The 11,854-nt window shown below is 33.1% G+C and overlaps 1 protein-coding gene across 1 annotated transcript in view; it reads left to right on the forward strand.

Moving 5' to 3' along the window:
• The window catches only part of TNKS2 (tankyrase 2), a 61,115-nt gene extending 49,502 nt beyond the window's left edge, over positions 1-11,613 (forward strand). Inside the window, exons 22-27 of the mRNA XM_074295861.1 lie at positions 674-771; positions 2,296-2,370; positions 5,587-5,692; positions 7,202-7,388; positions 8,682-8,838; positions 9,145-11,613. Coding sequence (XP_074151962.1) covers positions 674-771; positions 2,296-2,370; positions 5,587-5,692; positions 7,202-7,388; positions 8,682-8,838; positions 9,145-9,207 — 686 coding nt within the window. The 3' untranslated portion in view covers positions 9,208-11,613. The remainder of the gene's footprint in view (positions 1-673; positions 772-2,295; positions 2,371-5,586; positions 5,693-7,201; positions 7,389-8,681; positions 8,839-9,144) is intronic.
• Positions 11,614-11,854: the final 241 nt, after the last annotated feature.

The following is an 11,854-nucleotide window of genomic DNA, read 5'->3' on the forward strand; positions in this document are numbered from 1 at the left end:
GGTGAAGAAATAGTCTATGAGAGATGGATTCATCCTAAGTCCACTAAGTGAGGCAGCATTAAACTCGGATCTTCCTGCTTTCAAGCCCACTACTTTTTCTACTGTGCCACCTACCTGTCTTTAAGATCTTGGAATCTTCAGGATGGTGGTGATCTTTATTTTTATTACTCTGACATCAAAAAGCTCTGTGCTTAAATCAAAATTATCTCCTACTATAAGCATATTTCTTGTGCCATTCTTAGTGGACTTTTATTGAACACCTTCAAAATAAATATCAAGGCATCTGTCAATCATTTCTGGACTATGTGATCTTTTCTTTACTAAAGAGAACTACTTTTGCATCTCTCTAATATTTTTCTCTCCATTTCTTTTCTTAAGTGTAGTAAACAAGTGTAGTGATCATAATATAAATTGTACAACTGAAGCAGAATGTAAAAGGAAGTCATTTTTTTCTTAGTTTCACATGCCACATTTTTACTATATCCCTATGTTACTTATAATTTTTTTTTTTAGCAAAAGCAGTGAATTAATACTTAGTTTGTAGCTGCCAACAAAGATCAATTAAATTTGTTTTTATCTTCGTTCCATCATGCAAGTAGTTATTTTTGGCTACAGGTCATAAAATTGCTTTTTGAAAAATGTTTTAGAATAATTTTAATTTGTGTTTTTTTAGGTCTCAACCCATACTTGACTCTGAATACTTCTGGTAGTGGAACAATTCTCATAGACCTGTCTCCTGAGGATAAAGAATTTCAGTCTGTGGAAGAAGAGGTATGATTTTACATGCCTTGAATGCTTTAAGAAGATGGACATGCCACATTCAAAGCTCTGTGTGTGTATAATAAATATTACAAATACATGTAAATCAGCATTTAAGATAATTATGATTCATTCCTTCATTTTATTAACATGGATTAGTGCTAGAACGAAATTAAATCAGTGTGGAATTCTGTTAAAGATTGGATTGTCTGGTGGAGGTGATAGGGTGAAAGAAGAGAGGAACAGCAAAACCTATTGTCCAAGAAAAGTTTTTTCAGCAGCACTGCCTTCTAATAGCTGTGACTAGAAAATGGCCTAAAAATATCTTTCTATATCTTAATTAACTAGAATACTTGATTAACTTCCTTATTAAAATAGAATTAATTAGACCAAAGAAGTCATTTGCTGCTTCTTTGGTTTATGTCACAAATGATGATGTTATTAAATTAAATTCACCTTTTACATTCTTATTCTAACCCAAAAAACAGACCATCTTGAGAATATATCTAAAAGAAGTTTTCACGAAATTTTATATTCCAAAGACAAATAAAAAGGATTCATGCATTGTATTTGTAAAGTCAGAAGTGATTTTTTTTTAATATCTTGCTAAATTTTTTAACTATGAGGAAATCTGTTAACTCCCTGATGGGCTGAGGGTTTTTTTTCTGATTTGTAAAACAGGAATAATATAATGTATACTACTGACTTCACAGAATAGTATAAGAGTACTATTTTATAAATTTATTTTTTTCTTTTCTTTATTTTTATTATAGCTTTTTATTTACAAGATATATGCATGGATAATTTTTCATCATTGACAATTGCAAAACCTTTTGTTTCAATTTTTTCCCTCTTTTCCTCCACCCTCTCCCCCAGATGGCAGGTTGACCAATACATGTTAAATATGTTAAAGTATAAGTTAAATACAATATATGTGTACATGTCCATACAGTTATTTTGCTGTACAAAAAGAATTGGACTTTGAAATAGTGTACAATTAACCTGTGAAGGAAATCAAAGATGCAGGTGGACAAAAATAGAGGGATTGGGAATTCTATGTAGTGGTTCATAGTCATCTCCTAGAGTTCTTTCGCTGGGTGTAGCTGGTTCAGTTCATTACTGCTCTATTGGAACTCATTTGGTTCCTCTCATTATTGAAGATGGCCACATCCATCAGAATTGATCATCATATAGTATTGTTGTTGAAGTATATAATGATCTCCTGGTCCTGGTCATTTCTTACAGAACAATAATATTCCATAATATTCATAAACCACAATTTATTCAGCCATTCTCCAGTTGATAGGCATCCACTCAGTTTCCAGTTTCTGGCCACTACAAAGAGGGCTGCCACAAACATTCTTGCACATACAGGTCCCTTTCCCTTCTTTAAGCTTTCTTTGGGATATAAGCCCTTTGCTGGATCAAAGGTTATGCACAGTTTGATAACTTTTTGAGCCATTTTATAAATTTATAAAGCACTAGATAAATAATTTTTAATAATTCACATTAATCTTGAAATTCTGTTTTCTTTAGATGCAGAGTACAGTCCGAGAACACAGGGATGGAGGTCATGCTGGTGGAATCTTTAACAGATATAATATTCTTAAGGTATTCTTTTTATTAACTAAGATGGTTAAAAGTTTCAGTGGTCTCCAAAATGAAAGCTTTGCTGTAATTCCATTATCTGTTATCAGTCCTTAAGGTGAGAGGGTGAGTCATACCCCCCCACACAATAGTTAATCACAAGCTTGACTCCCAACACAACTATACTTCTTCTTTCACTTATCACTACTCATCCGTCCCCTACTCTCCCCCTTCCCTCTAGCTGTGCTTGAAAATAAACCCTGAGACTTTGAAGTGACTCAGGCACCTGCAGCAGTTGTGCAGGTAAAATTCCAATCTCTTCACTTCTACTCCCCTCACACTCCTAAATCCTGGCCCTTTCTCCCACCCCGCCCCCTCCCCCCCATCACTCATATCTTTGGTCAGTCCTGGCCTCCAGGATAGTGACTAGTGAGAGCCTCACTTCACCACAACAACCCACTTGTTATTTTTAGTGGAATAGAATAAGCAGGTATGGGTAGCTGGTAATCTCTGTCATATCTCATCACATTATCTTTTCCAAAAATTACTGCATCCTTATGGTTACACAAAATCCTCACCTCCTCACTTTTCCTATCCTTGCTTATCCTATCAATGCTAGAACTTATCTATTCAGTCTCCATGACATTACTTGTTAGATTACAATTGAGAGATTATCAGGACATTACAATTACTTACATCTGTCCTCTTCATTCTCTTAGCACTCATCATCCCAGTTCAGGTTTTTACCTTCATCACATCTTTCTCACTTGGACTGTTAATAATGACTTCTTAATTAGGCTCCATTCCTCAAGTCATTTCCTTTCCAATCTATCCTCACATAGTTGTTATTGATTTTCTTCAAGCATTGAACATTTTTAACAGATATATAATGATAAGAATGTTAATGCTTTTATATAATAATAAATATATGTACATATTTGGGAGGGCTAGTCAAATTTTTATTGTTGGAATTTAAGATAAAAAAAAAAAATTGGGACTACCACTGGCTTGGTAAATGAGAACTAACCAAACCTGAGTTCAAATATCACCTGATACTTATTAGCTGGGTGGACTAGAAAAGGTACCTAACATCTCTGAGGCTGTTTATTCTTCTTTAAATTATATAGGGCCTACTTCACAAAGTTGTTATGAAATATATGTAAAGAAATTTGTAAATTTTAAAGCACTGTAGAATTATCCATTAATATTCTTCTATCCTCTTGGCTGTAATCAGCTTTCCCTTAAGAATATAAATTGTATGCTTGGAGCAAACCAATAGACTAACCAGCCCAATATTTTTATGCAGGGATAAAACCTCATAAGCTTAGAAATGGACCTCAAGCATTCCTATTTTAACAACTCATTAATTTATTTAGAAACTTGTAATCAAATGTGTTGAACTTTTTTGGCTCTACTTTCTCTTGAACTCATGAGTTATTTTGCTTACTACTTCCCATCTAACATATCATATGCCATCACTGTAAACAAGTGAGATAGAGTTCTAACATGCCTCTCAAGTCAAATGGTCTATAATTTTCTTAAACATTGTCACTTGTGAAAATCATTGTTAAGTCAATTCATTATCACTATATCCTAATATATAGGACTCTTTTTTACTGCACAGTAAAGGCAAGAGACCTTGGATTATTTATATTTTATTTCCCTTCTTTGAAATTTTTGGGATAGTGTAAAGAACAATAGACTTGGACTTAAGAATGGGGGACTGTGTTGGACTATACTTCAATTAGTATTTCTCAAGTACTGGACTTAGTTATTAGGGATATAAGCCTAAAGAATGAAACAATCTACTAGAAAGAACCTTATGGTCTAATGAAGGGAAGAAGTGCATATGTAACTGTGTAACATGAATATGAAATTAATAAATATAAACGTACTGAATAATTAAATATAAAATAGTTTGGGAAGGAGAATGTTGGAAGTTACCAATAAATTGTACAAAATAAATAAGATAATTAAAAGAAGGCACTGGAAATAAGACAAGTTGAGCATGATAAAATTTGAAAATATTTTACAATACTTACAAGGAAAGTTTGCTATAAAACAAAGCTTTCTATACATGCAAGTTTATTGGAGTAATGTTTGTGCATAGCATGGTCATTACAAATAATAAAAGTATTTTTATTTGAATTAATATTTTCAGTCATTTATGGCCCTTCAAAAAATCATTCTTAAGCTTTATTTATCTTCATACCCATGTTTTGTGCTCTTTGAAGTCCTTAGTGGCTTTTTGAGTAGTTTAATTAAAATAATCTATTTACACCAGCTTTCATTCCACATCACCCCCTTGGCTTTTGAATTCCACCCAGCACCTGAAGACCAGCAGGGGGCTATAGCAGACTCAGAAAAGCAGTGAGGAAAACATCTTGCTTCTAGAAGTACTAAATCTTGAGAACACAGCTGGTAATATTCCCACTGGTTCCTTTCAACTACTTAGCCAGAAAAAAATGTTAAAAAGTATCTTGATGGGATGAATGGTTCTTCCTTTATAAATGATAATTTTAAGTAATTCTTAAATGAAACCTGTAAGACATTTTTGATAAAAGTTCCCAGGGATGCTTTTAATTTCATAAAAAAGTAAAAATATTAGGCACTTTTAAGACTGCTTTTATATATTACATATACATAAATGTTGGACTTTAAAGTACTTTGATTGTATTTCTAACTTGGGGGGGCTGTAAACTAAGATCAGTTTATCTTATGAGTGTATAATAGTCAAACTGACTCAAAATTTGTGTATTTATAATGGGGAAAGTGCCGAACTTAGAATTAAAGAGACCTGGAGTTATATCCCACTTCTGCTATTTAACTTAGTAGTCACGAGCAACATTGCCTCTGGGTCATTTTTCTCACTTACAATAAAGCAGTGCAAAGAAGACTGTGTGATTGTGAGGATTAAAGTATTTAAATTATTTTGCAAAATGAAAGTATTCTATAAATGTTAATTCTTATTAATATAATTTTTTATTTCTTTACTAAGGTTTGGACTTTAGTTTTCAAATTCCTTACTTTCATTTACCATATTTAGGTTCCACAGTTTTATTGTATATGTAATTTCTGTGACTTGAAATATTTTTAACTCAACTCGAATAAATGAAACATTTTGTTTGGAGAAAATCATTTTTGCCTTCCTTCTAATTAAAAAAACATGTAAACATCTGACAAAAATGAATAAAACTACCAAACAAACTAGAAACTTGAACTCTGGTATACTTTTTGCAGATTCAGAAAGTTTGTAACAAAAAACTCTGGGAAAGATATACTCACCGAAGGAAAGAAGTTTCTGAAGAAAATCATAACCATGCAAATGAAAGAATGTTATTTCATGGTAAGATTCCCCAAGCAATTTGAATAACTTTATTCCTTGCTTTTTATTCTGAGAAAATTGCATAGCCAGATAAGCCACAATTTATTTCCTTAATGTAAATTCAATGTTAGCATTATTAATGTAAAAATTGCCTTTATTTTCATGTTCTTTGATTGTAGGATTTGTTTCTCAAGGATGCAAATGGTTTCTAATATTAACTTTGAATTTCATTCTGATAAATAATTACATGGTTATACCAAGGATGAATTCCAAAATAGAATAAATGCAGTTGATAAAAATCTAGGCTGTTTTGTGTTTGGTTTTGGGGATTTTTTTTTTAGTACAGTAGATTTTGTTTATTAGAATCTTTTGGGAAATGACAATATAATTCTCTTAATTCTGCTGACAAAAATATCTGCTAATAAAAGAAGAAATAGGAAAATACCAAATCATCTTCAAGTTCAAATTCAAAAGTTCAGAACTAAGTGTAAGGATTTAATAAGTGTGGGGAGACTTTCTACAGTTATCTTTCTTTGAATTAATGGCACAAGCCCAATTAACTCTTGTGATTTTAGTCTTTGAAGAACACACATAGGCATTACTTGTCCTTTCCATCTTAAATCAAAGGTGTCAAGTAGTCCAAATAAGTGTAGTAGTCTATGGCATCTTGGAGGTCTCTCTCTTAGAACTCGGATAGAGGAGAGAGGGAGGAAATTTACTGATTTTCTTAAATTGGTCAGGAATAATTTCAGGAGATTGTAAGATTTTTCACTTCTTATACAAAACACAGTTTTTAAGTTATACTGCCCTAAACATAGAAGGAACATAAATCTAGTACTCAAAATGTTGCAGAGAGGTCTATAAATGAGGAAAGAAACCAAAAATCTAAATGGCATTTGATTGCCAAAACCCGGAGTCCTGAGTATTCTATTACTAGGCACAGTACCAAATAGAGAACTCAAGCAGAATAAATATTTATTGGTTTGCTTTACTGATTATAATGAGTGATAGTTACGTGTAAAAATGTACACAAAGTTTTGGTTTTGCCTTATTAATACAACGAAATGGCTAATTCTCTTCACCAGAAATTCTGCAAAATAGAATCTATAGCATTTTCCTTGTCTCTCCATATGAACAGACACAGTTTGTTGACGAATCAATTAGCTGTGCAGCTGCTGTAGTCCTTCTGTCCATCCTGTCACCCCACTCCTTGGCCCTGTTCCAAGACTTACTACCTATTTCCCTTTATCTTAGGGCTTACATGTATTGGCCCTAGGAAGCACAGGAGAAAAATGCAGGAATAAGAAGCTAAAGAAATTGTCCCACATTTATTGTTAGACTTTGTATCTAGGATGGAAAGATGGAACAGAAAAAGAGAAACAATAAAGAAAGATTACGGCCTAAGAAAAAATATATGTGTTGCCTGTTTTGCCATGGAATCACAGAAAAGATTGATTGGATTCAGTAATATTGGAAAGATTAATTAGACTTGTGACTGTGCCTTATTCATATCTAACAACTTTATTTTAGGTTCTCCATTTGTGAATGCAATTATACATAAAGGTTTTGATGAACGACATGCCTATATAGGTGGAATGTTTGGAGCTGGAATTTACTTTGCTGAGAACTCTTCCAAAAGCAATCAGTATGTATATGGAATTGGAGGTGGTACCGGGTGTCCAGTTCACAAAGATAGATCTTGTTATATTTGCCACAGGTAAGTCATTTATACCCATCTGCTTGGTTCTATATTAGAAAGCTATCCCAAAGAATAGTATTAGAAAGAGTTTTCTAGGTTATGAGTGTCTTGAATAACATTTATGCGGTTTATTTAATTAGAAAGCTGTTAAGATGGTGGAAAGGAGAATAATATTTAGATAACCATAAGAAAGACATTTGAGAATTCATCGACTATCCCTTTCCCTCTTCTTTTCCCCTCCCCCCTCACTGACTTAGACCAGTTAGAGATATTTTCCACTTTAAAAAAAAAAAATTCGACTACTGTAATAGCTGTTTTAATGGGAGAAAAAATTCTAGCAATCCAGTAGTATACAGAAAAATAACTGAGAACTTTTACTTAGTAAAATAAAATAGTCAAAACAGTCCCAGAAGGAGGAAAAAAAAAAAAAAAAAAGAACCTTCATTAATAGAATTGTGGATTTTTTATTTTTTTGCTGAGGCAGTGTGCCCAGGGTCACACAGCTAGGAAGTATTAAGTTTCTGAGGCCAAATTTAAACTCAGATCCTCCTGACTTCAGGGCTGGTGCTCTATCCACTGCACTGCCTAGCTGCTCCAGAATCATAGAATTTAAAGCTAGAAAAAGGACCTTAGCGATCATCTAATTGTAAACCACTTATTTTACAAATGAAGAAACTGTGAGGTTTAAAGTAAGCAGATCACCCATCATACATATATCATAGTCAGGACCTCTGACTCCAAACTTACTATTCTTTCTACTATATTTCCAACCATTCTGTTTGGTGTGACTCAAATGATTAACATGTACTTTCAGAATGTAGTACTTCATGGAGTAGCAGAGTGAGTGTGATTTTTTTTCAGGTAGAATTTATAAAGCATTGGTTGTAGATAGGCTCCCAGGTGGAAAGCCTAAGCTCTTAAACCTATGACTAAAGTCAGAGGATCTGTAGTTTTATACTAATAAAGGAGAAGAGAGAAGTTCATTGAGTAAAAGGAAAATAGCTCCCTGATAGTCTTGTTCTATAAATTGGGCTCTTGTAGGTGGTGACAGGAGTTTCATCTCTATAAATTATTAAATTGTTTTCACTAATGCAAATAGAGCTAGGAAAAGTGACATTATTTTGGGGAGGAGGGAGTTCTATTTGCCATTTATGTTTGGAAGATTGTCATTAATGCCCTACCTTCCTCACGGAAATTGTCTTGACACTGAAATTAAATATAAAACATTCTTTAACAAGCACAAAATGTAATAAAGCAGAAGGACAAGACTTGTTCTTCTGAATTTTTTTCTTTTTTTCCTTTTCAATACAGGCAGTTACTATTTTGCCGAGTAACATTAGGGAAGTCTTTCCTGCAGTTCAGTGCCATGAAGATGGCTCATTCTCCACCCGGACACCATTCAGTCACAGGTCGGCCTAGTGTTAATGGCCTAGCATTAGCAGAATATGTCATTTATAGAGGAGAACAGGTAATATTTCTATATCATCTCTTCAGAAGGCATTTGATAAGTGGATTTTTTTATAGTTTATTGTTGATAAGTCTTATTGAGAAGTCATGTTTTCTTAAGAATGTGATATTCTCTAAACTTTAATAAAATTGAATATAACTATATTTAGTGAACTCATTTCATCATAGCAAAGTATGATTTTATGCTGTCTAATCCCCGTGACAGTGATATCTCCAATAGGATCAAAATTCTTGATAAATATAATCTGGATGTATATAGAGGAAGAAATATGTTTTACTGCTAAATTGTTCTCTTTCTCTCTTTTAGGCTTATCCAGAGTATTTGATTACTTACCAGATTGTGAAGCCTGAAGCCATAGCTGAGGGATAGATAAATGAAGGGCTGTTTTGGTTTGGTTTTTATGAAGACAACAATGCCGAGCATAAATACATCTGAGCAGCTGGTGACCTCTCAGTTTTACTCTTTGCTGAAAAAGTCTGTTGGCCACAAATGTGGTATTTTAAAAAATGTGAATGATGTTTAACATTCTGACTTGATAAAGCTTTAATAATGTACAGTGTTTTCTAAATACTTCCTGTTTTTCAGCACTTTAACAGATGCCATTCCAGGTAAAACTGGGTTTATCTGTACTAAATTATAAACAGGTAACTTGAACCTTTTTACATTATGCATTGAATTTAGCAAAAACTGTGTAATATCCTCAACAGGAACTTGTCTTTCTAATACTGTGTTCTTTCAAACACAACATTTACACTGAATACAATTCATTTGTAAAACTGTAAATAAGAGCTTTTGTACTAGCCTTGTATTTATTTACATTGCTTTGTAATATAAATCTACTGTTTCAGAATTGCAACCTTGTACAAAGTGTTTTTTCAAATGTATTTCTCATCTGTATTTGATCTTGTACAATAGAGAGACTTTTTGCTCAATTCCAGAAGCTTTGTTGGCAAGATAAATGAGTTTATTAACAGTAATTTCAGTCAGGTGGAGATGATTTATTTGCCAGATTCAGGTTTTTTTAATTATGGAAGTATCCAGCACACTTTGAGAATCCTTCCAATTAAAGGAAATACTAAATATCCTAGAGAGGTTACTTTGTGTATATCAAATACAGATTCCAAAGAGCCATGGCTATGATAGGTACCAGTTTGCTAATGGGGTTTTTACCTTGGTTTCATGGTAGAATTTTTTTTTACATCATTATGTGGAAATCAAGAGTAACTTGTTCATAATTTTTAGTGACTAAAATCTATCTATATAGTTACAGATTTCTTCTTTGATTGTAAATAGTGAGTTTCTGGAGGAATTTTTCCCTTGGGTGAATCCCAAAATTTTCTATGTACCTTGAGTCCATTGGAAACCCCTTATTCATTTAGCAACTGTCTATTAAGTGCCTACTATGTGCAGAACACTTGATTAGGCAACAGGAGAGATACAAAGCTAAGTAAGACTTTGTCTCTATATGCATAGACCTTACAGTCTAGCAGGGTTCAATAAATATACAGTGTGGTGGTATAGCAAATGACCACAAAGTATATCTTAGGTGGGTCATTAGATTTTTAGTTTTGGTATTTTGTTTGTTCTGTGTTTTTTAATTATCCTTTTTTTTTTTAATTTGCCTCTCCATTATAATCATGGCAATCTACCTGCAAACATGCATAACAAGTAAATTCTTTACAGGCCCCACAATAGTCCCAGTTCTCTGCTATCATTTCTGTCATAAATGCAATGAAACTGGAACTTCTGCTTCCCATACAACTCCATTGGGAAGAACAGCTGCCTGACTGGAACCAGACTTAGCAGGGTGAAGCCCAGGTAGAACACCATGAATTAATATAGTCTTCCTTCATGTTGGCAGCTACTGAAGAGAATAATGGATCATCTATTCATTGAAGTATGCCCAAGAATTTTGGTACAGAAGTGCTGCATTTCATTGTGTGCCCATCTTCAATCATTTAAAAAATCTTTCTATCCCTTGGATAGCAAAGAAGAAAGTTTGCCCCGTTAAAGGTGTTTGCTTCTGGAGGGCACTTCTGATTAGGTTTTTTTTTTTTTATCCTCTATACTAGTTTACCTTGGTTCTATATTAATTTCTGAATTCATTGTTTGCAGTGAATTATTGTAAATAGTTATAGAAAATCATGGTAGCTGTCCTGAGAAAAATGGAGTCTAGGGGTGTTTTTTAATTGTTAGATATTATTGGCTTTATTTAAGAAGGCAACTTGTGATTTTGAGGTATTTTTAGATGGCACTCTAATAATTGCAGATATTATCCTAAAATTATTCTTTTGAATATCAGTAAGTGTGCCAATTTTGTATAGTCTTTTTAAGATCAGAAAGAGATCTTGCTACCAATCCCTCCCAATTTTTTGATTAGATATATTGAGATGAGTTAAAGAGGCTTATATTTAGGTACTTTTTCTGCCAACATTTGTCCCATATTACTCATCCTGAGTGATTCTGGAATTGATTGTCATGCCAGGTTTACAATAATGTTGTATTACTTAATTCTGATATGTCATTTCCCATGAATAATTGTATCTTGTTCAGTATTTTAGCATGGAAACATTTTTTCAAATAGTTTTTATTTTAGATTTATGCATGACATGCCTTATGTTCTAAAAGTGGAATTTTATCATTGTTTGGTGACTCTTTTTGAGGTGAATTTGAACCTCTTGTGCAGTTAGTGCTACCTAACTCATCCTAAGGTGTTATACATGTACTGTCTCACATTCCGTACCCCACTTAACATGAAATAAACAATTTTGTTCACTGGTTTGTTTGTTTGAGTAATTGTCAGAATGATATAAATGTATCAAATTATGTTCAAAGAAATAGATGATGATTACAATAAATTATACTTTCAGAGTAATATAGCATAGTACCAAATATATCAGAAAGGGAATGAAACATCCCAAAATTTTGGGAGGACCTGTAGAACTGGGAGTTGGAAGGAAACTTGGAGACCATTGAGTCTAACCTCATTTTGCAGACGAAAATGAGTCCCAAGAGA

This window comes from Sminthopsis crassicaudata, chromosome 2 (genome assembly GCF_048593235.1).
Source record: "Sminthopsis crassicaudata isolate SCR6 chromosome 2, ASM4859323v1, whole genome shotgun sequence".
Taxonomy (NCBI): Eukaryota; Metazoa; Chordata; class Mammalia; order Dasyuromorphia; family Dasyuridae; genus Sminthopsis; species Sminthopsis crassicaudata.